General features: G+C 43.8%; 1 protein-coding gene across 5 annotated transcripts in view; it reads right to left on the reverse strand.

The window, feature by feature from the left end:
• RASAL2 (RAS protein activator like 2) overlaps window positions 1–25906 on the reverse strand; it is a 265534-nt gene that overhangs the window by 123371 nt on the left and 116257 nt on the right. For all 5 annotated transcript variants that reach the window (XM_083157244.1, XM_083157243.1, XM_083157242.1 and 2 more), the window contains exon 2: window positions 15265–15392. In XM_083157244.1, coding sequence (XP_083013370.1) covers window positions 15265–15392 — 128 coding nt within the window. The remainder of the gene's footprint in view (window positions 1–15264; window positions 15393–25906) is intronic.

Below are 25906 nucleotides of genomic sequence, written 5' to 3' on the forward strand. Positions count from 1 at the left end.
TAAAATATGCAGAACAGCAATGCTTTCCTTAATCTATGTGTGCTTCGAATTCCAAGGATCATAGCTAGCAAACGACAGGGTAGCATTCCATTACTGGTGGGTATTTCAATGTAACTACACAAACGTGTCAATGATCAGTTATTATGGCTATAGGGGTGTCAATATTAGAATAGATAGAACATAATATAGTAGAATCGCCTTGTAAAAGATTTATTAAACAATTGAGTGGGAAGAGATTGTCCAGAATATACGGTTTTTTGAACTCATACGCTCAGGATGAAGAATTGCAGGTCCTTATGGACAAGTGGGCAGCAGATATCCCGCAGGTGACAGAGATAGTTTGGGGGAGGGCACTGGCAGCTCCGGGAAGGGCAACCACCTCAATCCGTATACAGCAAGTACAATTCAACATTCTACATAGGAGTTACCTAACCCCGGTCAGGTTAAAAAAAATAGCAGGAACCCACTCTGATCGCTGCCCGAAATGTAGGGCGGAGGTAGGATCCTTTTGGCACCTCTTATGGGAATGCCTGGTCATCAAGGAGTTTTGGGAGGCGGTGGTGGATAAGTTGGTGATGGTGGGAGTACCTCGAGAACTCCTCACAACGCTAAGTATGGTTATGGGGGTGTGGGAGAGGGATGATCCCATTGGTGAGTGGAAGGATCTAGTGATAAATGTGTCCGCAATAGCGAAAGTCATCATCGCAAGGCAATGGATGGCCTCCTCTGGCCCAAACATTACCGAATGGATGAACTTAGTTAACAGTACGTGTGAGCATGAGAGATATGTATACGCCTCCCGAAGGGCTCAGGTTAAATATGGAAAGATCTGGGGTAGTTGGCGACACTCAAGACTATATAAAACGGTAGCCCGGAACGATGGCGAGTGACTGAGGTCTAGAGAGTGTAAAAGGACTGGGTTAGCACATTAAACTAGCACAATATAAGTACAAGGGTTAGGGCAGGAATTTGTAAGGGGATTAAGTGGGTATAATTATCTAAGAGAAATAAAATCAATGTAACACGTTGGATGGGCCTTGGTATCGGGGGAGAACCTCAATACTACATATATAAACAAGGGGTAAATCAATAGGGACACAGTCAGAAAACACAATACGGTTAGTTACTTAATAATATCACACGGATATTATACATAAGTCACACGTTTACCAATTTGATACAGCACGAACGGAGTTCAGGTAAAGGAGGGGGGGAGGGGGGGGAGGCGGGATAAATAGTAATGATTATGGGGTTAAAGGGTACCCACAAATAAGAATTAATTGAAGGCCCAATAGTAATTTTTCACACATCTAGATAAATCACTAGATTAAGGTCACGTTTATAAGAATAGATCATTGAACACGATTTTTTATAGCTTTGTCCCCTTTTCTTTGCACTTTACCATGGTCATTATGGTATCGATTAAGGGTAAAAGTAGTCTAGGAAATGTGCTTCTAAGAAATTAAGAACTGGCGGATGGTGGAATGGTCGAAGGATTTGCATCGGGTAAAGCATAAATAATACTTGGTAATTATAATCCAATATGAGCATAGATATAGAGAATAGTAGAAAGTTAGGCAAGAGAGGACATGATAGGTCAGGGGTATGCGTTGGGGGGGGGGGGGGGGTGGGGGGAGGGGGGGTATAAGTAAGTTTTGTAATTTATTATGTACCTACATGACTGTATATATACCTCTGTTGGTATACTGCTGTATAACTTGTGATATATATGATTACTGTCTTGTTGTTTAAAAAAAAAAAAAAATGTATAAATAAAGACTCAATTAAAAAAAAAGTACAGAACACCACTAAATCTCAGAAATGTGCCTAAAATATGCAGAACAGCAATGCTTTCCTTAATCTATGTGTGCTTCGAATTCCAAGGATCATAGCTAGCAAACGGCAGGGTAGCATTCTATTACTGGTGGTGTAACTACACAAACGTGTCAATGATCAGTTATTATGGCTATAGGGGTGTCAATATTGGTATCCAGATGACAAATCTACATCACAATGATAGACAATGAATAGTTCGACCCAAAATGGTCAACAGGCAAATGTGGACAGGGACAAAAGATCGACAGTATTTAATGCCGACAGGTTGAAAAGGTCTATGGCAATGGCTGACAATTTTTTAAAATTAATTTAAACTTTTTCATCACTTTCCATCAGCGTAGACTAGGACTGGGATTTGCAACCTGTGCCAAGTGCAGTGGTAGTGAAGCACCTTGCCCGTAGCAAGCCAGCAAGAGTTCACACATCCACTAATTTGGGTCAGTTATGGTGAAACATGAAAAAAACACCTTCGTCAACCATTTTCATGTCATCCCCTTGTACTGCTTCCCTTTCGACCTACTGTACAGTGACTGCCCATCACTTTACTGTAGATGTAATGAGCCACATTTAGTGTAGATGTAATGAACCACATTTAGTGACTTTTTTTTCCATTCAATTCAATCACTATATATAATGGGCTAAACCCTCTTCACCATTTTGAGATGAAGTACCGCCAGTGACCACTAGAGGCCAAAAGCATAACAGAAAGTGAAAAAAAAATAATATGTTTCAAACTTCCTGGATATGGACAGAGGGAGCTGTGAAGACAGATACCAAAGGTAGAAGCAGATAGGGACTAATGGTCCATACACTCTGGGCGATTATGCCCAGCGATAACCGCTGTCATCGCTGGGGGGAAAGCTGCTCCGTGCATACACTCTGAGCTGCTTCCCCCCTGCCCGGCGCTGTCAGCGGGTGGCTTTGCATAGGGCAGTGCTATGCAAAGCCTTCCACAAAGCCGCTCATCTGCTGGTAATACCAGCAGATGGATGGTTTTCCTGGCAATGAGAGCGCGCATCACCGCTCATCGATGGGCCATACACACTGGGCAGCTTTGAGCTGAAAGCCGCTCAAAACACCAAGTTTGAGCGGCTTTCAGCTCAAAATAGCCCAGTGCGTATGGGCCTTAAACCGTCATTTTGACAAGCTTTTAACTAGTATTAAATAACTGCTCAGGTCAAACCATGCACTTTTTGCAGCCTTGGTGTTGCGTGCTGGATAATAACCATCCGCTTGCGCTGCGTCACAGCGTGCTACAATAAGTGTCGTTTAACAAGTAAAGAATCCTGTCTTGGATGTGAGATGACTCAGCAGCACTTTATGCTATCGTCAGAGAATTCAAAATACATTTATTTAAGCTGGTTTTCATGGTAGGCAATAATTAGGCACATACGGAGAGAAATATTCAGACACGGACTGCACTGAGCCGTGGGAACGTTCCACAATAAAATGAGTAGGTCAGGCTTAATAATTGTGAATCTACAGGACGCAAGCAGTGTGCTGCGCTCCTGAATACACTTGTGCACATTAAACATCCCGTCTTCAGACTTCAGCCCACACAAACTGTTCTCATAGCCATATCATTACTATAAATACCACCCCAAAGCGTTTGACACTGACAGTGGTTGATTTAGGAAGATTTACCCCAGGAGCAGCTAAAATAAAGCACACCCGCTGATAGATCCATCTGTGGGCTTCCTTACAAGTGCCAATCACTTTTTCCTGTATCAGGGGAGTGAGCGCATAATCGTAATGACACAGCTCCGTGCCAGCACTGGGCGCAGACAGCAACAGAAAACAAGCTTTTGGCAGGAAGGCCGAATTTTTGGAGAGCTCCCTTCTGTGTGTTTGTTATCATTAATGCACTGAATAACATGCAAAGCCTTTGCTGACAGTGTATTATGCAGAGAGCAATGGTACACTGAGGTGGTAACTCCAAGAACAATCACCTGGAGAGTGGAAAATGTACACACAGTGAAGACACTGATAAGCTGGCATCAATAATCTTCCTGGCATTAAACAGGAGACACAGATGAGCCATGTTTGCATCATGTTATTGGATGTAGGCGCATACAAAATGCACATACACTGCAGGTTTCCTCATGGTGTCTTATGCAAGATTGTCCTCTATCTTTGGAATATTATAGTACTTTCAATATACATACTTCAAATAAAACAATATTAACATTTAAGTTATGAATATTTTATTCACTATTTTGCACTAATCTATTCTAAAGCACATAGTTTAGATTTCTGCTGTGACAAAAAATCATATAGACAGAGAAAAAGTTCAAACAGAACCTTAATTTCTCCAACACTGGTTTGTACATTCATATGGATATCAGCAGATGCACGTGACAGCGTTGTATTCCACAGTCAAGAGTAACAATCAAATGACTCCTAAAGTAATCCCAGGCCTCCAGCCTATCAACCTGGCCAGCTAGTCTAGCGTCAGGAGTATCTTACTTGTCCACAGAAACCATTCTAAAAGGCCGCTCACAGGTGCTGCTTATCAACTTAGCTGCAGTTGACTCGGGAGCTCAAACCAAAACCTGGACTGGATCCAAGTTTCACTGCAGCCGTGCGCTAAAACAGGGAAATCCTATTCATCTGGTCACACTAACTTTTTGGCCTAGAGATTGTATGAACAAAAAAGTAGATGGAGAACGTACCAAATGTAAAGTGCTATAACACAGCGGCAAGCTACTGTGTGACTGAATTTATGCAAATGCATTTAGCCAAGCTTAGAGATGTGTCCTCATACATCTAGCCTCAATACGCCACCCAGTGTGAGATGTCTGGCGTGTGAGAGCGCCGTTAGGTCCTATGCAGCCCTGCTAATGTTGGGCGGCTTTCTTTGCAGAAAATGTGTCAAGATGCATAAGGAGTCGGTACGGATACATTTAATATGACACCTGTACATTGTGTGTGACAAGAGTCTGTATATGGAGAATAGAACACGTATCGGGAAAAAGCTGTAGCTGTTACAGTGTAGCACTTTGTGTACAGATTCAGAGCATGGTATTCAACTGTTATATCAGGCCCGGTTTTTCATCTAAAGTTATGGGAGATCGTGGGGCAATATGCAATCCATCTTTTATATCGTGCATATCATGCTCATTATGACAAATCAAGAATAAAAAAAATATCCTGATCGAGCGTTCAAACCGCTAACTTTTTGCACATTTCAGCTTGCCAATCTCGGGGGTAGCGAGCGGACACAAGTGTCCATCGGCAGAAACAATGGAAAAGTGGCCGGCAGGCGTAGGAAGGGGAGGAACAATTGAACACTGCAAGGGACTCAGGGGGGTTATTCTGGCTCAATTGGTCCTCCGCGCGCACGCACAGGGGACCGATGTTTCATTTGTGGGCATGTGCCGAGTGCATGCGGCAATGGCAAACCGAGTTTTCGCCGGGGGCACGAACCCAAGACTGCTGGCAGAAGGGCGTGGGGGCGGCAGGCCAGGGGATTCGCCCATGGGAACGCCCAGAGTTTGCTGGGCATTCCCATGAAAATTGCCTGATGATGCGGGTGAGGGCAGCTGACATCAGCGGATGTCAGCCGCCATCCCTGTTCCCGTCGAGGGTGCACGCATATCTAAGGGATCTGAGAGTCACTTAAGCTGGGCATACATCAAGGCGATTTGGTCCGATTTCGGCCGATTGCAACCAATCGGCCCGTTAAATCGGACCAAATCGCCTCTCCCTGACATGTAGTCGGGTCCGATGCGCGGTCCCGTGCGCATCGGACCCGACTAGGTGGTCAGACCGGCTGGCCGTCCGACCACCAATTCTGGGACGGGCGCTAAGCAGGGACGCATGCGATCCATCACACAGATCGCATGTGTCCCTGCCGCCGGAAGGTCCCGGCGGCTTGCAGTCCATCGGGTGTCCGTACACTGCTGCGAGACGTCGCAGGCAGTGTATGGGCACCTTTAGATATGCGTGTACATTCCACATCACTTAATGGTCAGCGACCATCGAATGATGTGGTGTTGCCCCATAGGCTGCAAATGGATGTTATGACAAAACCTCCAGTCGCAGCCGGGAAGGCCACACAGAGTGCGAGGCGTGGGCAGGCGGACCGGCGACTGGAGTTTAGTCCACACGCAACGCTGTGAAATTCGCAGTGTTGCGTGTGGACCAGAATAGCCTCCTCAGTCACATACATATATACACGTGTTGTAGAAAAGATTGTTCAGCACTGTTACAATGTACAGTAGTCACCTTGTGTGCTAAGAGGTTCTGCAGCAAAGATGTCGGTACTTATGTAGTAGCCGGGCGCCCAATTAACATACGTACACTTGTGGAAGGAAATCGCATTGCGTGTCCAGTGTTCGTGGCATGCGATCCATACGATGCGATCCCGGTAGTTTATATGCAGTACTGATAGACGTTTGTCAGTTACCGTAGCTATGCTTTCTGACTAAGCTTAAGCTACGGAAATAGCGTAGTCCGTCAGAACTTGTGTAAGTAGTGTTCCCGTTAGGCTTCTTTTGCAGGGCGCTGCGCCCTGCCCCTTTAAAACATGCTCAATTGCGCCCTGCCCTTATTGTCCCACCCTGCGCCCTGCATAATAATATGTGCCGCATGTAAAATGTCTCTCCCCGGCCGCCCGCCCTGTGCCCTGCATAATGATACACGCAGCTTGAGCTGCGTGTACTGTCTCTCCCTGGCCGCTCCGCCCGCCCTGTGCCCTGCATAATGATACACGCAGCTTAAGCGTGTACTGTCTCCCCCCTGTCGCGCTGACACGCCACTCACCTCTTGCTACGTGAGCGGCAGTCAGCTCTTACAATCAGCATGCCTCCTGCTGAGCTGTCATGCCGCTCACGTAGCAAGAGGTGAGTGGCGTGTCAGGGCTATTACAAGCAGCATGCTGCCTCCCCCCTGCCTGTCCACCCCACCTCCTTGGCTTTACTCTTGCTAGGCAGTGTGTGCCCATGGCTATCCTCTATGGACCTGGGGCACTTCAAGTATTTAATCACCCTGTAGGTAATTTTTGGGGGCATATTACTAGTTTTTTTTGTGTGTGTGTGTGTGTGGGGGGGGGGGGGGTCGGGTCCTGCGCTATCACAATGCCTGTTATTGGTGGGGTGGGGGGGGGGGGTCCTGCGCATTGTGATAGCGCTGGAAACCCCCCCCCCACCCCACCAATAACAGGCATTTTGATATTGGTGGGGTGGGGGGTCCTGCGCTATCACAATGCCTGTTTCATTGTTTTGGAGTGATTTATTGAGTGTTTAATTAAATTATTTGCTATGATTTAAAAAATGTCATTTTTATAAATGACATGCAGGCACTGGGTCGACATGCACTGGGTCGACATGGTGTTTTTCACAGTTTTTTGAGCCGACACATGTGCTGACAAGTGGTATTTCATGCCCTACCATCCACTAGGGCGTGGACGCGGTACTACCCCCACCCTCCCCTCCTCCATGTCCATTTCGACACTGCTGACATTCGTATAAAAAAAAATTGTGAAAAACCCCATGTTGACCTTTTACTGTCGATCTACTTTAATATGTTGTGCTAATGATTGTGTCGACCGTAATGTCATATTCACCTTGACCCATGTCGACCTTCCTTCATGTCAATCTAACAACTGTCAACCTACTTGGTGTCCACTGATCCATACATTACATAAATGACTTTGCAGAGTGATGGTGTGACGCTCAGGTGTCACAGGATGATTATATAGCATAAATGTGCTGATGGTGTGACGCTCAGGTGTCACAAGATGGGTTATATAGCATAAATGTGCTGACGGTGTGACGCTCAGGTGTCACAAGATGGTTATATAGTATAAATGTGCTGATGGTGTGAGGCTCAGGTGTCACAAGATGGGTTATATAGCATAAATGTGCCGATGGTGTGACGCTCAGGTGTCACAAGATGGGTTATATAGCATAAATGTGCGGACGGTGTGACGCTCCGGTGTCACAAGATGGGTTATATAGCATAAATGTGCCGATGGTGTGACGCTCAGGTGTCACAAGATGGGTTATATAGCATAAATGTGCTGATGGTGTGACGCTCAGGTGTCACAGGATGGGTTATATAGCATAAATGTGCTGATGGTGTGACGCTCCGGTGTCACAGGATGGGTTATATAGCATAAATGTGCTGATGGTGTGACGCTCAGGTGTCACAAGATGGGTTATATAGCATAAATGTGCCGATGGTGTGACGCTCAGGTGTCACAAGATGGATTATATAGCATAAATGTGCTGATGGTGTGATGCTCAGGTGTCACAGGATGGTTATATAGCATAAATGTGCTGACGGTGTGACGCTCAGGTGTCATAGGATGGATTATATAGCATAAATGTGCTGACGGTGTGACGCTCCGGTGTCACAGGATGGATTATATAGCATAAATGTGCTGATGGTGTGACGCTCTCAGGTGTCACAGGATGGATTATATAGCATAAATGTGCCGATGGTGTGACGCTCCGGTGTCACAAGATGGATTATATAGCATAAATGTGCTGATGGTGTGACGCTCGGGTGTCACAAGATGATTATATAGCATAAATGTGCTGATGGTGTGACGCTCTTAGGCGTCAAAAGATGGGTTATATAGCATAAATGTGCTGACGGTGTGACGCTCAGGCGTCACAAGATGGGTTATATAGCATAAATGTGCTGACGGTGTGACGCTCCGGTGTCACAGGATGGATTATATAGCATAAATGTGCTGATGGTGTGACGCTCCGGTGTCACAAGATGGATTATATAGCATAAATGTGCTGATGGTGTGATGCTCAGGTGTCACAGGATGGATTATATAGCATAAATGTGCTGACGGTGTGACGCTCAGGTGTCATAGGATGGATTATATAGCATAAATGTGCTGACGGTGTGACGCTCCGGTGTCACAGGATGGATTATATAGCATAAATGTGCTGATGGTGTGACGCTCTCAGGTGTCACAGGATGGATTATATAGCATAAATGTGCCGATGGTGTGACGCTCCGGTGTCACAAGATGGGTTATATAGCTTAAATGTGCTGATGGTGTGACGCTCAGGTGTCACAAGATGGGTTATAGAGCTTAAATGTGCTGATGGTGTGACGCTCAGGTGTCACAAGGTGGTTATATAGCATAAATGTGCTGATGGTGTGATGCTCAGGTGTCACAAGATGGTTATATAGCATAAATGTGCCGATGGTGTGACGCTCAGGTGTCACAGGATGATTATATAGCATAAATGTGCTGATGGTGTGACGCTCAGGTGTTACAGGATGATTATATAGCATAAATGTACTGACGGTGTGACGCTCTGGTGTCACAGGATGGATTATATAGCATAAATGTGCTGATGGTGTGACGCTCAGGTGTCACAAGATGGATTATATAGCATAAATGCGCTGATGGTGTGACGCTCCGGTGTCACAAGATGGGTTATATAGCATAAATGTGCCGATAGTGTGACGCTCAGGTGTCACAAGATGGGTTATATAGCTTAAATGTGCTGATGGTGTGACGCTCCGGTGTCACAAGATGGTTATATAGCATAAATGTGCTGATGGTGTGACGCTCTCAGGTGTCACAAGGTGGATTATATACTGTAGCATAAACGTGCTGATTGTTTGTAGCTCAGGTGTCACCATTTTGACCTTTTAAATTAAAATGTGCCCTCGCGAGTGAAAAATGTGCCCTTCCTGTGGTCAGCACCCTGCCCTAAAAAATTTCTAGAGTGAACACTAGTAAGGTCTCCCGGGCACTCACTCTGAGGAGAATAGATGACAGTGATGGATGCTTCTCAGAGTTCTCTCAGTGTGACAGTGACCGCGTGCAAGGCGCAGGCATGGCAGGTGAGCAAAGGTCCACGTTCACCCTGCCTACATCAGAGGAGGAGGCTGTGCTGTTTTTTCAGCAAAAGCAATTGCTGCCCGTTACGCAGCCTTGCGTGAATGGCCATCTGATGAGGCGGTCTCTAAAGGAAGGGACGTGGCGCTGCCACATCAGCGTTCCAGCAGACCACTTGTTCCCCGGGTGCCGTTTACCGTTCCTGACCCTGGTCTGTTTTGTGTATTCTTGGGAGCGCTGAGGAGTGTGCAGTACTGCGAGAGGGAGCTGCACATGTCTATAAAGACAACAGTGCAGTACAACGGTCTCATGAGGGAGGCGCGCACCATGGATCTCTTGTCCCAGCCGCAAACACATACCCCCACTATACACGTCGGCGAGGAAATGATATTATATAGTGATGTGTAAAGTAATCCGCGTCCGCTCGCCAAGCTTCGAGCTCATCACACTTTATAAATTCAACTCCACGCCGACGTGGATAGTGGGGGTATGAAAAGGTCAGGAGGACGCGTCCCGCTGCGCTCGCCTAGTGCTGGATACAGATTTGCAGGCAATGCCGATGTTCACCCATCATATCTCATAGCATGGGTGGCCATACAATGAAATATCGCAACGGTGTCTATGGTGCCGTGCGATCCCATGCGATATTTCATGGTATAAGCACTCTTGAACACTTAATATTAACTAAAGGGACATCTCGTTGCATCAGATCTCACGGCACCATGCACGGCGTGCAACCCGATGCGATTTCACTACGGGAAAAAGCCCGCGCCCTGGTACTACATAAGTACCAAGATGTCTGAGGACACATCTGTATCCTAAAGAAGTCAGCAATAAACTGGATAAAGTCAAGTGAACACAATGACTATATACAGTAATGCTATATTTTACATGCTCTGATCCTGTCTGATCGGGTGAGTACCGATTTACTTCCCAACTCCCATGCTGCTACCAGCCCCGCTCTACTGCACTCCTTCCACGCGGGTATGGGTAATTGGGTTGATATGCATCCACTGAAGGTTGACATGGTTGGAGTTTTGAAACAAGCATTAGGTCGACAGTCAAAAACATGAGTTCTTCACTTTGTTTGGTCCCAAATGTTGACATAGTCTATATAGACACAGTAAAAGTGCACCGCATCCCCTCGAATGCCCCACTGCGCTCGGCACACTGTTCTATTCTCCCTCAACGTCCTAGTGGATGGGGGCATGAAATACTGCCTGTCGGCACGTCGGCTTAAGAATAAGTATAAAACTCATGTCAACCTTTTGAATGTCGATCTTGCCGTTGCAAAGTAATGCGTATGTTTACTGTCCAACCCTGTCGCCCTTAGCCATGTCGACCTATTTTAGGTGTCAACCTTCAGTGGTCAACCCAATGCATGTTGACCTTAATAGGGTCAACCCAATGACCATATCCCTTCCAGCTGGCATTCAACAGTCAACCAACGATAACCAATGTACTGAGTGTAACTGTGGGGCAACCCATAACACCATATAAACCATGATGATGATAATAATAATAATATTGCATCAGTCACTCACTACATGCTATTCATTAATCTTTATATGGTGGCTATTGGGTCTGGTGTCCACCTTTCTTTATTTACTAGGTAACGTGTTAAATATTGACATTGCTTACACAGCACACACTACTCACAGTAATGCTGCAATATGTAAACACCATAACACTACCAAGAATGCGGAATACATATTTACAAGCCGTACTAATTACATTCCTTTTGTTGTCATTCCAACATTCATTTCCTGCGCTGCGCTACATTAGCTGCCGGGTCACAGTGTGAAATAAAGTTCTCACCCAGGAGATCTGCCAATAGATGGCTGGCAGGTGACAGGAGATAATACACTTTTCACAGTGGTCAAACTGCTGCGTGGGTAATTAGAGCTGCCGGCAGCAAATGTGTCACCAAAAGGAGAGTGAATGTGTTTTCTCTGCAGCCACTTAGTCCATATTACAGCATCAGGCTGAGGTGTAAATCTGTATACACAGCTGACAGGCATCCGCCAGCCGACACCAGCGTCGTCAGTCAGAAGGGAAAGGAAGCCCTGCCTTCCTCATGCTATGAGGACCTGTAAGATTCTGCATTCACAACCGCCCACCACTGTGTTTAGTAATCCGAAGAAGGGTGACCGTACACTAGGGGCCTTATTCAGATCTGATAGCAGTACAAATTTGTTCTCAAAATGGGCACTGCAGGTGGGGCAGATGTAACATGTGCAGAGAGAGTTAAATTTGGGTGGGGTGTGTTGAAACCTAAAATTGCAGTGTAAAAATAATGCAGCCAGTATTTACCCTGCACAGAAAAAAACAACTCACAAATTTAACTGGGTGTAGATCGTATTGGTTTGGTTTTATTTTACTGTTTTTGGTACTTACTGTATGTATTATCTGGGCGCCCAATTTTTTCATTGCATGCCACTACTTAAGGCATGCGATGCGATGCAATTTTTCATTGTAAAGACCCGATTTTTAATTGTATAGTCACCCATGGGTGATTTCATACCCCCACTATCCAACTACGCATGGAGCTGATTTTATATAGTGTGGCGAGCGCAGCGAGCCACCGAGCCCGAAGCGTGGCGAGCCCCGCGGATTACTTTACATGAATTCTGCGTCCCCCCTGATCTGATTAAGGGCCTAGAAGCATTGGATAGTTGTTAATCTGTCAAACAGGACACAGCATCTGTCCAATAAGAATTACTTATAAAATGCGAATAGGTTGTCCATTGTGAAAAAAAAAAAAAAGACAACCTCCTTCCTAATTAATGTTATTTGAATTCCGCTTTACCTAAAGCCATGAGATGACTATCACCATTGGCCAGAAGTAACATATTAAAATACCTGGAAAAAAAAAAACCCAGGTAATTTTACCCAGGACTAAAGGGGCATACACATGTAGAGATCTGTGCAAAGCAATTTTGCTAAGCAATTTTGCTGGTGTCAAGATCTCCCATGGAGAGCACATAAACACGCAGAGATTTGTGCTAAGCAATTTTACTAGGCAAAAAAAGGCAGGGTAGTGGTTCTGAATGAGAGATTGCGATCAGTATCTCTCATTCTGTACACACAGAGAGATTTGCAGTCATTTGCTAACCAATCTGACTAGATTTTGACTGCATGCACTGACTTAGTTAGCAAGAGATATTTAATCTCTTGGAGCATACACACGGAGAGATCTGTGCTTTCTTTCTCCGTGTATATGCCCCTTTAGTCTTGGCCGATTTATCGCAGACTACTTAGAATAAAGAACTTGGGGCCTACATCATGTTGATCTTCTAAAAGTCAGATGGAAAGAATATAAACCCGGAGTCATGTTCTTTGTTTTAAGTCCTTACATAAATAGATATAGATATGTCTGGAACCTTGATTGCAGGTCTCCAGTCCCAGTGGGAACTGATAATCTGCTCTATATATGGAGTCACTGACGCCTAGATGGCCTGGAAAGTGGTACACAAGGGCGATTCACATGCAATTTGGGTTCTTTTCATGCGATTGTGGCGATCAAATGAAAAGCATCCAAACTGCATGTAAATAACATCAGGTCCAATGCAATGCATGGTCCCGTGCGAATCAGCAAACGGTCATCGGGTAGACATACATTGGGTTGACCACTGAAGTTCAACAGACCTTAGGTCAATACAGCCAAAAGGTTGACATGGTCATGCGGATTAGGTCAGCATTGGGAAGGTCAACGGTCAAAAGGTCTACAGTACATGGGGTTTTCACAATTATTTTGGAGCCGGCATGTGCCGACAGGCGGTATATCATGCCCTACCATCCGCTAGAGTGTGGAGGGAGAATATATTGTGCAGAGCATAGCGAGCACCATGGCTGAAGCATGACGCGGGCACGGTGCCTCGCTACACTGGGCACTCCATTCTCTTCTCCCTGGATGCCCTAGTGTATGGTAGGGAATGAAATAACGGCTGTCGGCACATGTTGGCTTAAAAAATAAAATGAAAAACTCATGTCGACCGTCACATTGTATACCTAATGCTTGTGTCAACCTTTTGACTTTGTCGATCTTAGTCATGTCAACCTTATCCCTGTCGTCCTTCAGTGGCCGACTCAATGCATGTCAACGTTAATAAGGTCGACCTAACGGCCCTGTTCCAGGAGACTGCCTGATTTATTTGATGCAACATTTATATATCTTATATATATCTTATCATAAGCTTTCCTATCCAATTACAGTATATCCCCACTGTACAGTCCTAGCCTCATATGTTCTTACTTCACTTTTTCTTCCTTCTGACCCTGGTTTATCATTGCTTTGATGGGATATCAAGCAGCCCACCTAGAACCTTTGCAATCTGCAATAACTAGCACCTATCCTATGTATCAATGCCTATTTCCCTATATTTCTTGCGAGCAGGGCCTTCCTACCTCCAATAATGTTTGTTATTACCCAGTTTTGTTTTTTCTGTGTGTACAATTGTAAAGTGCAAAAAAAGCCATGACCGCCGCAATGTAGCACTATGTACACAGATTTTGAGACTCCGATGCACACAGATATACAAGTTTTGCATATAAATTTAAATGACATAGTCGATCCGTGCATACATGACAAAAGGGCTATACACACTAAAGCGATTTTGATCTAAATATTGCCTAGTGTATATGGGCGGGTGTTGAGCATTGAGGGCGGAGGAGCACTCTGCATCATCGCCAGCCACTGCAGTCCGTCAGCTGGTAATCATAGGAAAGTGATTCACCCCACCATGAAAATCGCTGAGCCCGGTAAAAATCGCTCAGAGCGTATCGCCAAGCTGTTTTCCTAGCTTCACTAATCTGCAAAAACATCCCGTGTGTGCGACCTTAAGGATATGGACTTGCCGTCAAGTCTCACAAAGTGGTCGAAACAGGCATTTACACTTACCAAGATCTTCTTGCTGAGGATACAGTGATTGCAGAACTAGCTGACTATGGACTGTATTCAATCCAGAATTCCAACTGTCGGAAAGTCCAGTTTTCACTTAGCTCTACAGATCCTCCACAGGCGGAATTCAATGAGTGTCGCCAAAAACTGCCGGGGATTATCGGAACAATCCGTGGTCATATCAGACAAATGGCAGTATTGAATAGGCGCCAGCCACTATTTCCCCTGTCAGAAATATCGGCCAAGATTGAATACCCCCCAAGTACCACCGAATCATTGAACAAGGTTTTTCTTTGGAAAATCTTGCTACGGAAAAGCTCCATTCAGATTTGCCACAAGTCCGGTATAAGTGATGAATTAAGGCTGAAGCTTTGAAAATGTGTGGATGTAAGAACCTTATTAAATCGGGCACCTGGAACCAGGGGCACATAATGTTTGATTAACTACAGTGCTCCTATCTGATGCCCTGTGTGTGTGTTGAGAGCACGTTCATATAATTAGGTTACATCCAAGACATTAACGATGTGTGAGTAGATGTAAAAAAAAAAAAAAAGTGAAAGCCGTACTGCTTACGTCCAGCGCTCAGGATACAGTGCTGTAGAGTACATGTGAATACATCTGTTACTATAATACATCAATAAACTAGACCTAGCTGCCAATTGTGCACAGCGTGGATCTCTTCTAGCTCTGCAGATCAGAGTTCCGGACTCACCTCGTCCTCCCGGTTGAGAAGCACCAGCTGGCTCTCGGTCAGGATACAGTACTTCCTCTCCCATGTGGTGCTCTCAGTGTAGGGCGACTGGCCGCATGACAGCCTGTGAGTGGGGGGTCCCTTCACATCTAAAACAAACAAGCAGAGAAAACAAGTCAGAAGAGTATAATACATACAGCAGGGATCTTTATAGCTGGACATGGAATGCATTTAGAGGCTCACTGTGGATAGATCATTATTAGCACCAAATGCACAACCGCAAAAAGTAATAGACTATAAATTATTTTCTTAGAAAACCCAGGGAATGACATCACAATTCTGACATCACATTAGTAATCACTGGAAATTCCTTCATGATGTATATCCAGAATCTTAAAGGGGACGCTGTGTTCCCATCGCTGCATTGCACCAGTCATTGGGTCGAACACTGAAAGTTGACATGGCTTAAGTCGACACATGAAATCGTTCAACATGGCTAAGGTCAACAGGGTTGGAAGATAAACACAACCATTAGGTAGACAATGGCAAGGTCGACAGTTAAAAGTTTGACATGTTTTTCACGTTTTTTGTTGTTGAGCAGACATGTGCTGACAGGCGGTATTTCATGCCCTACCATCCACTACGGCGTGGTGGGAGAAAAAATAGTGCCCGAACTGGTACACGTTGACGGTGTCCATGTTGACATTAGGGACAAAAAAAAAAAAAAAAAACATGAAAAACTTGTGATGACCCTTTAACTGCAGACCTATTTCATGTGTCGACTTAAACCATGTCGACCTTCAGAGGTCGACCCAACGCATGCCAACTTAATATGAGCCGACACAATGACCAATACTTATTACATTTGCCCCTTTACTGATTTACATTGTTACAGGAGTTTTTTGCTTTGGGTTATTCAGAACATTATATATTATTTATAACTAACTAGCTAACAAGAGATCATGACATTTTTAAAAAAAGGTATAAAGCATGGATGGGTCCTCAAACTGCGGCCCTCCAGATGTTATGAAACTACAAATCCTAGCATGCCTTGCCACAGTTTTAACAATCCCTTATAGCAAAACTGTGGCAAGGCATGCTGGGATTTGTAGTTTCACAACATCTGGAGGGCCGCAGTTTAAGGACCCATGGTATAAAGGGTTAGCTTTTATCTATTGTTATTATGACTGACAAAGATTCATAAGTAGTGACCATTCAATAAAGAATGTAATCATTGAAGGAAATAAGAAAATGAATGTATGACTAGACCAGGGGTTCCCAATTTTTTTAAATCACGGCACCCTAAGGCTAAAAAAATGTAGAATTTTTTTTTATCAAACTAAGTGAATTGTGTTTACATGTGTTACTTAGAACCCTTTACCATATAACTGAACCTGTTTGTACACAATTGTTATGACAGAGTCGCCAGAACTGTTTTTGTCCATAAATAATTGACCATAAATAATTTGAATTGGTCTTGGACCACCAACCCGAGGCACCCCTGCAAGTGTCCTGAGGCACCCCAGGGAGCCACAGCACACAGTTTGGGAACCACTGGACTAGACACAGAAATGTGGAAATAAATGAGGATATTAGAAAATGCATACAGCAGCGTTCGGAAGCGTATAGTTTGCTCTTGACCACTAGATGGCAGTCACAACTTGACAAATCTCAATACATGGTGATGGAGTCTAAAAGTTTCCCAGAAATGTGTACGTCAACTGCGCGTTTGGTATATATATATATAGAACTATGCTATGCGTATATGGTAAGCAATACATGGAGATATAGTACCAAGTTGCATAACACCTTATTGCGCAACAAGAATAAAACTTCATAACCCCCCCCCAAAAAAAAAGTGTTCATTTTAGAGGAAGATTTAGAGCTAATTTTAGAGATTTGATTGCGTAAATGCACAACCACATTATACAGATTATATTTTTAAAAATCAGTTTAAAATAAAGGAGAAGCATGTCCATGTTAAATGCTATTTATTGAGATTATAACTACATCTGGGTAAATACGTAAGCTAAGTAGCAGTACGTGTGTGTGTGTGTGGTCATGTCCTGCACTGTGATCACATTACCTCGAGCACGGCATGAACATATAGAATAGGGATAAATGATCCTTTTAAGAAACCATTACTGTTCTAGTTTTACTGCACGAAAGACCAAAAACGATCAGCGTTTGATTTGTCTACCCTAGATTAATTAAAATGCCTCGTCTCAGCCGTTATTGTGGAATTCACAAGCTCTAGAGTGGCATCGGGCCTCTCCATTTTTGCTAATGAGACTGTACTCCCTTTTAGGGGATAGACGAGGCCTTTCTCCTCAGATTGTTCATGCTTGTCTGAAGACTCCAATTACCTGCTCTCTGATGGACCTCTACTGTTCTCTCATTGGCATTGCTGAGAAAACGCTTCCAAATTAAAATTTGTGACACTTTTTAAAACTGAGACCTAAGCCCGGGTCCTGATAATTATTCAGTGCCAACTTATTATACATATACAAGTGCTTCAATATATGTAATAAAAGCTCTTTGTCTGGTATTCTTGAAATATTTTTTTTTTTTTTTTTTAAAGCCACACATTTCTTTGTAGCGCCTTAGTGATTCCTATCCCTGGCAATGGCTCCTCACAGTAATCATAAAGGAGGCAGCCAGGGACTGTGTGCTGGATGGTATGCAGTCAACACTGTCTAAATTGACAATCAAAAGGTCGACCACTATTGGTCAACAGTCAAAATGGTGACACATGAAAAATGTCGGCATTCATTAGACCGACATAGAAAAAAGTCGGCAATAGCTTTTCATGATATATATATATATATATTTTTTAACGGACTAGTTCATACTTTTCCATCCTACGAGGAACTGTGCCTAAAGTATGGCGTGTGCAGCGAGCCATGCGCAGGGACGCAGTACACTTATACATGTTGACAGACGCCAATAAAACGTGAAAAAGTCATGTCAACCTTTTCCCATGTTGACCACTTTCAAGTGGACCTTTTGCTTGTGTCGCCCTTTGATCATTTCGACCTAACCCATGTCGACTTTTTCCACGTGTTCACATTTTGACTGCCGACTAATAGTGGTCGACCTTTGACGGCCAACCTAGACACTTTTGACTTACTGACCCATACCCGTGCTGGACATAAGTACCAACTTTTTCATTAATGTTCCTCACAGTAACCATAAAGGAGGCAGACAGACTGCGTGCTGGACATAATTACCAACTTGCTCATTAATGTTCCTCAACGAGGCAGACAGACTGGGTGCCTCACCAATCAATAATTTTATACAGTAATTTACCATCCTGGATAACCAATCCCACAACTGTACCACTTTCTACAGCCTTATGAATGTGCTGTAATTCTAGATTCCTCTAGTACCATTAGAAGTATTAACAAAAACAGGACAGCATATAAAACTTTCAACAAAACATAAATGAGTTTTAAAAGATTCTTTTACTTCGCATTTCATTATCTACATTTTTAAAGTGACTTATTTCTAACCAGCCCACTCGCTAACAATCCATTGCACTGCAGAATAACGAGGCAGTCATTAAACTTTTGGAAGATGAACCAGAGACCAGAACACTGAAAGGACAGTTCTTTCCCAGAGCACTAGACAACTGGTCAGAACCACACCCAGAATAACTCAGACCTTTGGCTGCAGTTTTATTATCAGGGGATTTGGAGAAAGCTGAATGTGTGATGTTTTTTTTTCTTCTATTATTGTCCATTAGTTTATAGTCCGGTGTATTAGTAATCTAGAAGTGAGCAGGAAATGAGTCAGCCTATTGGGTGAATCTTCAACACAGCTCAGAGGGAGACAGAATTTCTTTTGGAACAGTAAGAAAAAAATCCCTTCAATGGCATCAATCTCAAGTGTGTGACAAGAAGCTGCTATGTGACTAAGCCGCTGTAAACAGACAATAAACCCCACATAAGCAAAATCACTATTGGTCTGTTTGTATTTCACAGCGATCTTACGGGATAATCATTGATTGTAGCTGCCTGTAGGGCGTAAGTTAAGAATATTGGGTGTGGATGGATAATACCTCAAACATGCTAGGTCGATGCCTTCCTTTTCTCACCAGATCCAGGGCCGGCTCTACCATTAGGCAGCTGCCTAGGGTGCAAGAAGCTCGGGACATACTTCCCTCCTCCTTGTACTCTAATGTGGACGGCAAAGGGAGGCCTTCAGGGGACTTGACCACTTTCCCGGGGGGCTGGGTGGACCATCCAATTTTTGGAAGCCTCCATGCCATTCGGGAATGTTAGGCAAGTATGCCTTGAATGGTGGGGGGGGGGTGGGGGGGGGTGGGGGGGGGGGGGGGGGTAGAAGTTTTGCCTCGGGTGCTGAGTTTTGCCTAGTTTTGTCTAAGCCTTACATTGCCCCTGACTAGATCGCTTAGAAAATGCCCCTACATCACCCCATGTGTAGGGGCAATAGCAATGCAAGGCATTACGCGTTGCTGACGCCTGGCAATTAAGATCCAGCATGCTTGAAAAATCTATTAAGGCCCGTACACAATAGCTGATGTGAGCAACGGCAGGGGGGCGGCAGCCGTGCTGCAGCTTCATTACGGCCATCGTTAGCGATTACATTCCCCATCCGAACATGCTTGGATGAGGGTGGAGTGGTTAATACGCAGGAGCGCATAATGTTAACGCCAGGGAACTTACACACTAGGCCATATTGTCCACAAAGCCCTTGCTGAGAGATATTGTGAACGATATCACCGAGTGTGTGTGGGGCTTTAATTGCCGGCCAGGGTTCTCACCTGACAGATCGCTGACATATCGCCGTCTGCTGAGCGACCTTGCTGGGGAAGTCTGAGCAATCTAGCATTGCTCTGAATGTTCAGCATCTCCTCATGTGTAGGCCTCTTTACAGGCATCAGCGAGATCCCAGCAAGCATTCCCATTTTATTAAAGGGGCAATAATTAAAATGTAAAACCCAACCTAGCTTTGCCATTCAAAGGATTTAAAATAGAGTGATAGAGTATTGACGTAGCACCTGCATTTCACACGGAGGTACGTTTCACACCACAACTGTCTTGCGATAATATGACAGGAACATTCTGATAATGAAACTGTCTATGGTGTGAACATTATGATAACCTTACTGGCTACAGTAACATTCAAACGATTTTATTGGTTACGGTGTGAAAGTTCACATTATATGACTTGCTATGCTGTGAGCACTCTGCTAATGTGATTGGCTATGGTGTGAACATTCTAAATGATTTGATTGGCTTTGCTGTCTAATTATCTGAATGTCTGCCTATAATGTGAACTTTCAGATCACCTGTCTATGGAGTTCAAATTCTGATGATTTGATTGGCTATACTGTGAATATTCAGACTGGATGGGCTAGGGGAGTGATGGAGTACCTTGGCACGCCAGCTGTTGTTGAACTACACATCTCAACATGCCCTGCAACAGTTGTGCAATTTGGTCATGCAAAAACTGTTGCAGGGCATGCTGGGATGTGTGGTTCAACAAGAGCTGGAGTGCCACGGTTCTCGATCGCTGGGCTAGGGTGTGAACATTTGGAATAATAGCTAATAAACATGTTACACAAGCTTGCTCAGCAATGCGCTGTACTGAACAGGATTGTTCCAGGCTCTGTTCAAACTGTTTGAACTGGGTTTATTGTTATAGGTATTCTGTTGCAGCTGTCTAAAATTAACCCTTTCAGGTCCAACGTCTAGTCGGGCTCAACAGCCCTAGCAGCAGATCCAATGGTGAGCCACTTTAAAATAAGAACATTGTTCAACATTCAATGTAGACAAATTTTTGAATAAATAAATAAAAAATACAATGAATTTAAACCAGGCTGAATTGCTAAAAAAGAAATTAACATTAAGGGCAATTTAAACATGCTTGGGATAGGCATATTGATATCCTTACAGAGCAATAAGGATCAAATATGGTTTGAGGTAACATGTTTAAAAAGGGGCAGACTGATCTGCCATCAATTTCTCTGTTTCTATGTAAGGGCAACAATAGAGAACATATATCAATACAGTACTAAAAAAACAACCTAACCATGCTTAGTATTTTTATCACTTGATGTTCAGGAAAGCTAGTGATAATAATTGACATTATAGGGGTGATAACATGCTGAAACTAGGGTCCCTGAATCCATAACTGCTAAGCTCCATGTTACAACACATTTACAAGACCCTGTTCCCACATTGGTATCTTGTAAACGTTTCAACAATGCTGGCGAAAACATTTACTAAAACACAACCTTATGGACCATACAACCTACACGATCACCCTGAATGGAACAAGTTAAATTAGCAAAGCAATTATACGCCGCTAAGACGGAATCTCAGGAAATGTTTCATCCTAGCGAATCATTTTTCCACAACTGGGGAACAATGAAACGTCGTCTTTCCAAACCAGTGCAGCTAATAGGGTAATGGAAAGAGAATTATATATTTACATCAGTGTAACAGCGAGCCCCGGCTCGCACACAGGCAGCAGACAAAGAAAAAATTCCAGCACGGTGGGAGAAAGGGGAACTCGTTTTCTTTAACAATTCACAAGCGTTCAAAAATCCCCCCTGCATCACATAATGAGGCATTGACCACAAAAAACGGGGTCATCTCTTCTCCTTAGGAGAGCAAAGGTCATCCAAGTTCCTGTTCATATGCTAATATGGGATAAGGGGCAGAACAGCGCATACAGAAGCTCTTTGCCTACGTTCAGCTTGTTAGTTGGCCTTCTATAATGGAAGAGATACATTGCTCCGTCTAGCTTTCCCATGCACTGCCCAGATCTAGAAAGGGGTCATAAATATTCAGAGGCAGAGACACAGGATAGATGGTGACTGGGTCAGAAAGAATTATTATTATTACACCTAAATGGGGAGTGCTGGAAAAATATAGGAATTATTACAATTCATTATCTTTTGGAGATTTTAACCTTTTACAGTCCACTTTTTTTTTTTTTTTGCAATTCAAACAGTCTGGTTAAATTAATTGTATTTTTTTTTATTAAAAAAATGGTCTACATTGAATGTTGAACAAAGTTAATGTTCTTATTTTAAAGTGGATCACCATTGGATCTGCTACTAGCGCTAGGGCTGTGGAGTCTGACTAGAAAGGGTTGAAGACTTGAAAGGGTTAACAATAAAAGCAGGCAGGTGACAATTGAAATAGGCAGCAGGTGCCATGGTTAATAGTGGTGCCCATAAAGCAAATACAATGGCACAGACTGGAAATTAATGCATATCTGGCTTTCACATCGCCAACCTGGGTCGGAACGAGGATTTTGAACCTAAGGTCCGCCCATTATACACAGGGTAGACCCGGGTTTAACCCTTCTTTTAACCTGGGTTGAATTGCTGGGTTGGCCCACCCAGGTTGTTCACTTTGGTGCTTTCATAAAGCACCTTGACCCTGGTCAACCTGGCAATAACCCAGGTTATAAGTGCCATGTGAATGGTGTATAAGAGGCTGATTCTGTAAAACCTATTTATTTATTAACAGTTTCCTATATAGTGCACACAGATTACGCAGAGCTTTACAGAGAATATTTGAACATTCACATCAGTCCCTGCCCCAGTGGAGCTTACAATCTATATTCCCTACCACATGTATACGCGCACACAGACATTCTACGGTTAATTTTGTTGGAAGCCAATTTACCCACCAGTATATTTTTGGATTGTTGGAGGAAACCGGAGTACCCGGAGGAAAACCACGCAAGCACGGGGAGAATATAAAAACTCCGCACAGTTAGAGCAATAGTGGGGATTGAACCCAGGACCTCAGCGCTGTGCGGCAGTAATGCTAACCATTACACGATCCGTGCTGCCATAGATTATAAGCTTGCGAGCAGGGCCTTCCTACCATTTTGACTGTCTGTAACTACCCAGTTTGTTTTATCACTGTTGTTTCCGATTGCAAAGTGTAGCGGAATTTGCTTCGCTAAATAAGAAACTTAATAAATAAAATTAAGTGGAAAAAAAGAAGAAGAAGTAACTTTGCACCTGGACTGAAACATGTTGCACTGCTTGTGGGACAACTTTAAAAGGTCCAGATAAATTTAGATTTGGGAGAAGCTTGTCCAAACTGAAATCTAAAATGCGGTTTATAAATACAGCTCTTCAGCATTTGTTGACTGCATGCAAAAGCGGACAATATTTACCCTACATGCATGCAAAAAAAATGTATTTGCACCTCTTGAATTGTCTGATTCCAGATAGTTACTGTTTTTTATTAGCCGTTTTATGTACGTTACAGTAACACATTTTGACTTTTCACTTTTACACATCACATGTAGTTATTCTGAGTACAGCTTTGCACTATCACACACACACACACACACACACACACACACAAGAGGACCAATATACACATGTACAGATGATGGTATCCAGGGACTGCAAGGATGGGTGTATGGGCGGGGCATCAGGTATGGCTAATCGGGTCGACACAATTTAGGTTAACATGCAATGTGTCAACAGGCCTTAGGTCGACACCTGATACAGGTCAACATGGCTAAAGTCAACAGGGTTGGAAGCTTGACACAAGCACTAGGTCGACAATGGCAAGTAAAACAGTCAAAAGGTTTAGTTTTTCACTTATTTATGTCCCGAAGGTCAACAGTCGACATGGACACCATCAAATTGTGCAGCATCTCCCTACATGGCTCGCCAAGCTTCGGGCACACTATGCTTACCTCCTTCCATGCCCTAGTGGATGGTAGGGCATGAAATACCACATGTTGGGACACGTTGGCTACAAAACCCATGAAAAACTCATCTCAAACTTTGACTATCTACTTTTTCGACCTAATACTTGGGACCTAATGCTTCCAACCATGTCGACATTTGCCATGTTGACCAATTTCAGGCGTCAATCTAATGTCTGTCACCCTCCAGTGGTCAACCTAATCCCGCTGCAGCCCCACTGGGTGGGGCAGCACTAGCTGTACCTGCCCTCAGCTGCACGGGTGCCGGATGACTGCCCAACAGTCAGTACTCAGATATTGGAATCCCGACTGTTTAAATGCAGACAGTTGGGATCCCAACTGACTGGGGCTATTCTCCCTTGTGGTGGTCCATGACCGCCATGGAGGGAGAATAGAAGCTGCGGGGAGCGAAGTGAGCCACCGAGCCCGCAAGGGGCTTTTTTGCGCACACCTCCATGTCAGAGCACTGGCAGTCGGGATTCCGATTGCCGGACCGCCATACCACACCCCAGCTGGTCCCTACCTATAGAACACACTTTTTGCTCTCAAAATTACTGTATTATGCCCAGGGGTTAGAGTGAGGGGGTACACGTTGGAACTGAGTTCCCCCACCTCGGCAAACCACTTTAAGCCCTCATTATGCCACAAATGTAATTTAACCTTTATTGTGTACTGTTGTACTTTAAAAATGAAAGAACTACTTGATTAATCTGTTGAAAAGGAATGGAATATACAAGCATAAGAAATACTACCGCATTGCTTCTCAACTAAAAGCAGAAATTAAATCTACAAGAGCCTATTGTGAGACCTCACTGGAAGCGAGTATAGTGCAAATTGTGCTTGTGGCTACTAAGTGAATTGGGATTTTAACCACACAAATAAAAAGTTGCGACTGCCAAGTTGGTCGCTGCATGTTAACACTCATTAAGGCCGTTATGGATGGCTTGTAAAAGGGTCACATGACGCGGACCATTAGTGACATCTGACTCACTGATCAAACACAATGGAGAGATTTTAATTTAATAATACAGAGCTTTTAAAGTTCAGTCTAAATAGAAAAATGACAGAATATGTAATATGATTTAATGTCTGCCTAATCCATCCATAACTGCTTACAATGATTGTGAGTGCCATTAGAATGACCTATTACAAAGTAGATCGGTGATGGAAGTTAATGCAATGTATGAGACTCTGCCTTTATCTCTTTATTACAGATGGGATCCGCGCTTTAGAACAAGTTCTTTTGTGTTCTCATAATGGGCTTATTTCTGACCAGTCAAATCAATCTAAAGAGACGCATTTAAAAGGTTTCACGCGCTGCCCCCTTTTGGCAACATGATAAATGTATATACTTTGTTCGCCTATCACAGCCCTTAGAATCCTTGTAGTTTTGGACAGTTTTCATATACTTAGTATTTTTTTATTATCAAAAATCTCTACAAGGGAATATCTATATCTATCTATGGACAGAAGAAATGATCAATATATTGGGCCTGATTCAGACATGAACCAGGTAAACGGCGCCCGCCGGGTTGGCCTGTGAGACGGGTGTTGAAGTATCGGCTAAGTCATTAAATAGGCAGAAAAAGGACGGGCACTGTAGTGTTCATTCCCTCTTCCTCGCCTGGGTGTCACTCTCTGCTGTGCTGATCTAGCACAGTGTGGTCTGTATGTCAGCACTGATATGCAAATCAGACCTGTGTATTCTGACCATTCAAAGGCTGGATACACTTTACACTATGTGTACCCTAGCCGACGGCACAAACTTACCCCCATCCCAGCAAGCGGCTTGCGCATGATAACGGGTACACACTAAACAATATGGCAGATCTATTTTTACGATCCATGCTGGAACATATGGGACAAGATATTGTCTAATGTATACCTGGCCTGACTGTATCACACCTTAAAAAAGTGGTTCTCACCAATTATCACTCTTAGCAGACGC

This window comes from Crinia signifera, chromosome 8 (genome assembly GCF_055691185.1).
Source record: "Crinia signifera chromosome 8, ASM5569118v1, whole genome shotgun sequence".
Lineage (NCBI taxonomy): Eukaryota > Metazoa > Chordata > Amphibia > Anura > Myobatrachidae > Crinia > Crinia signifera.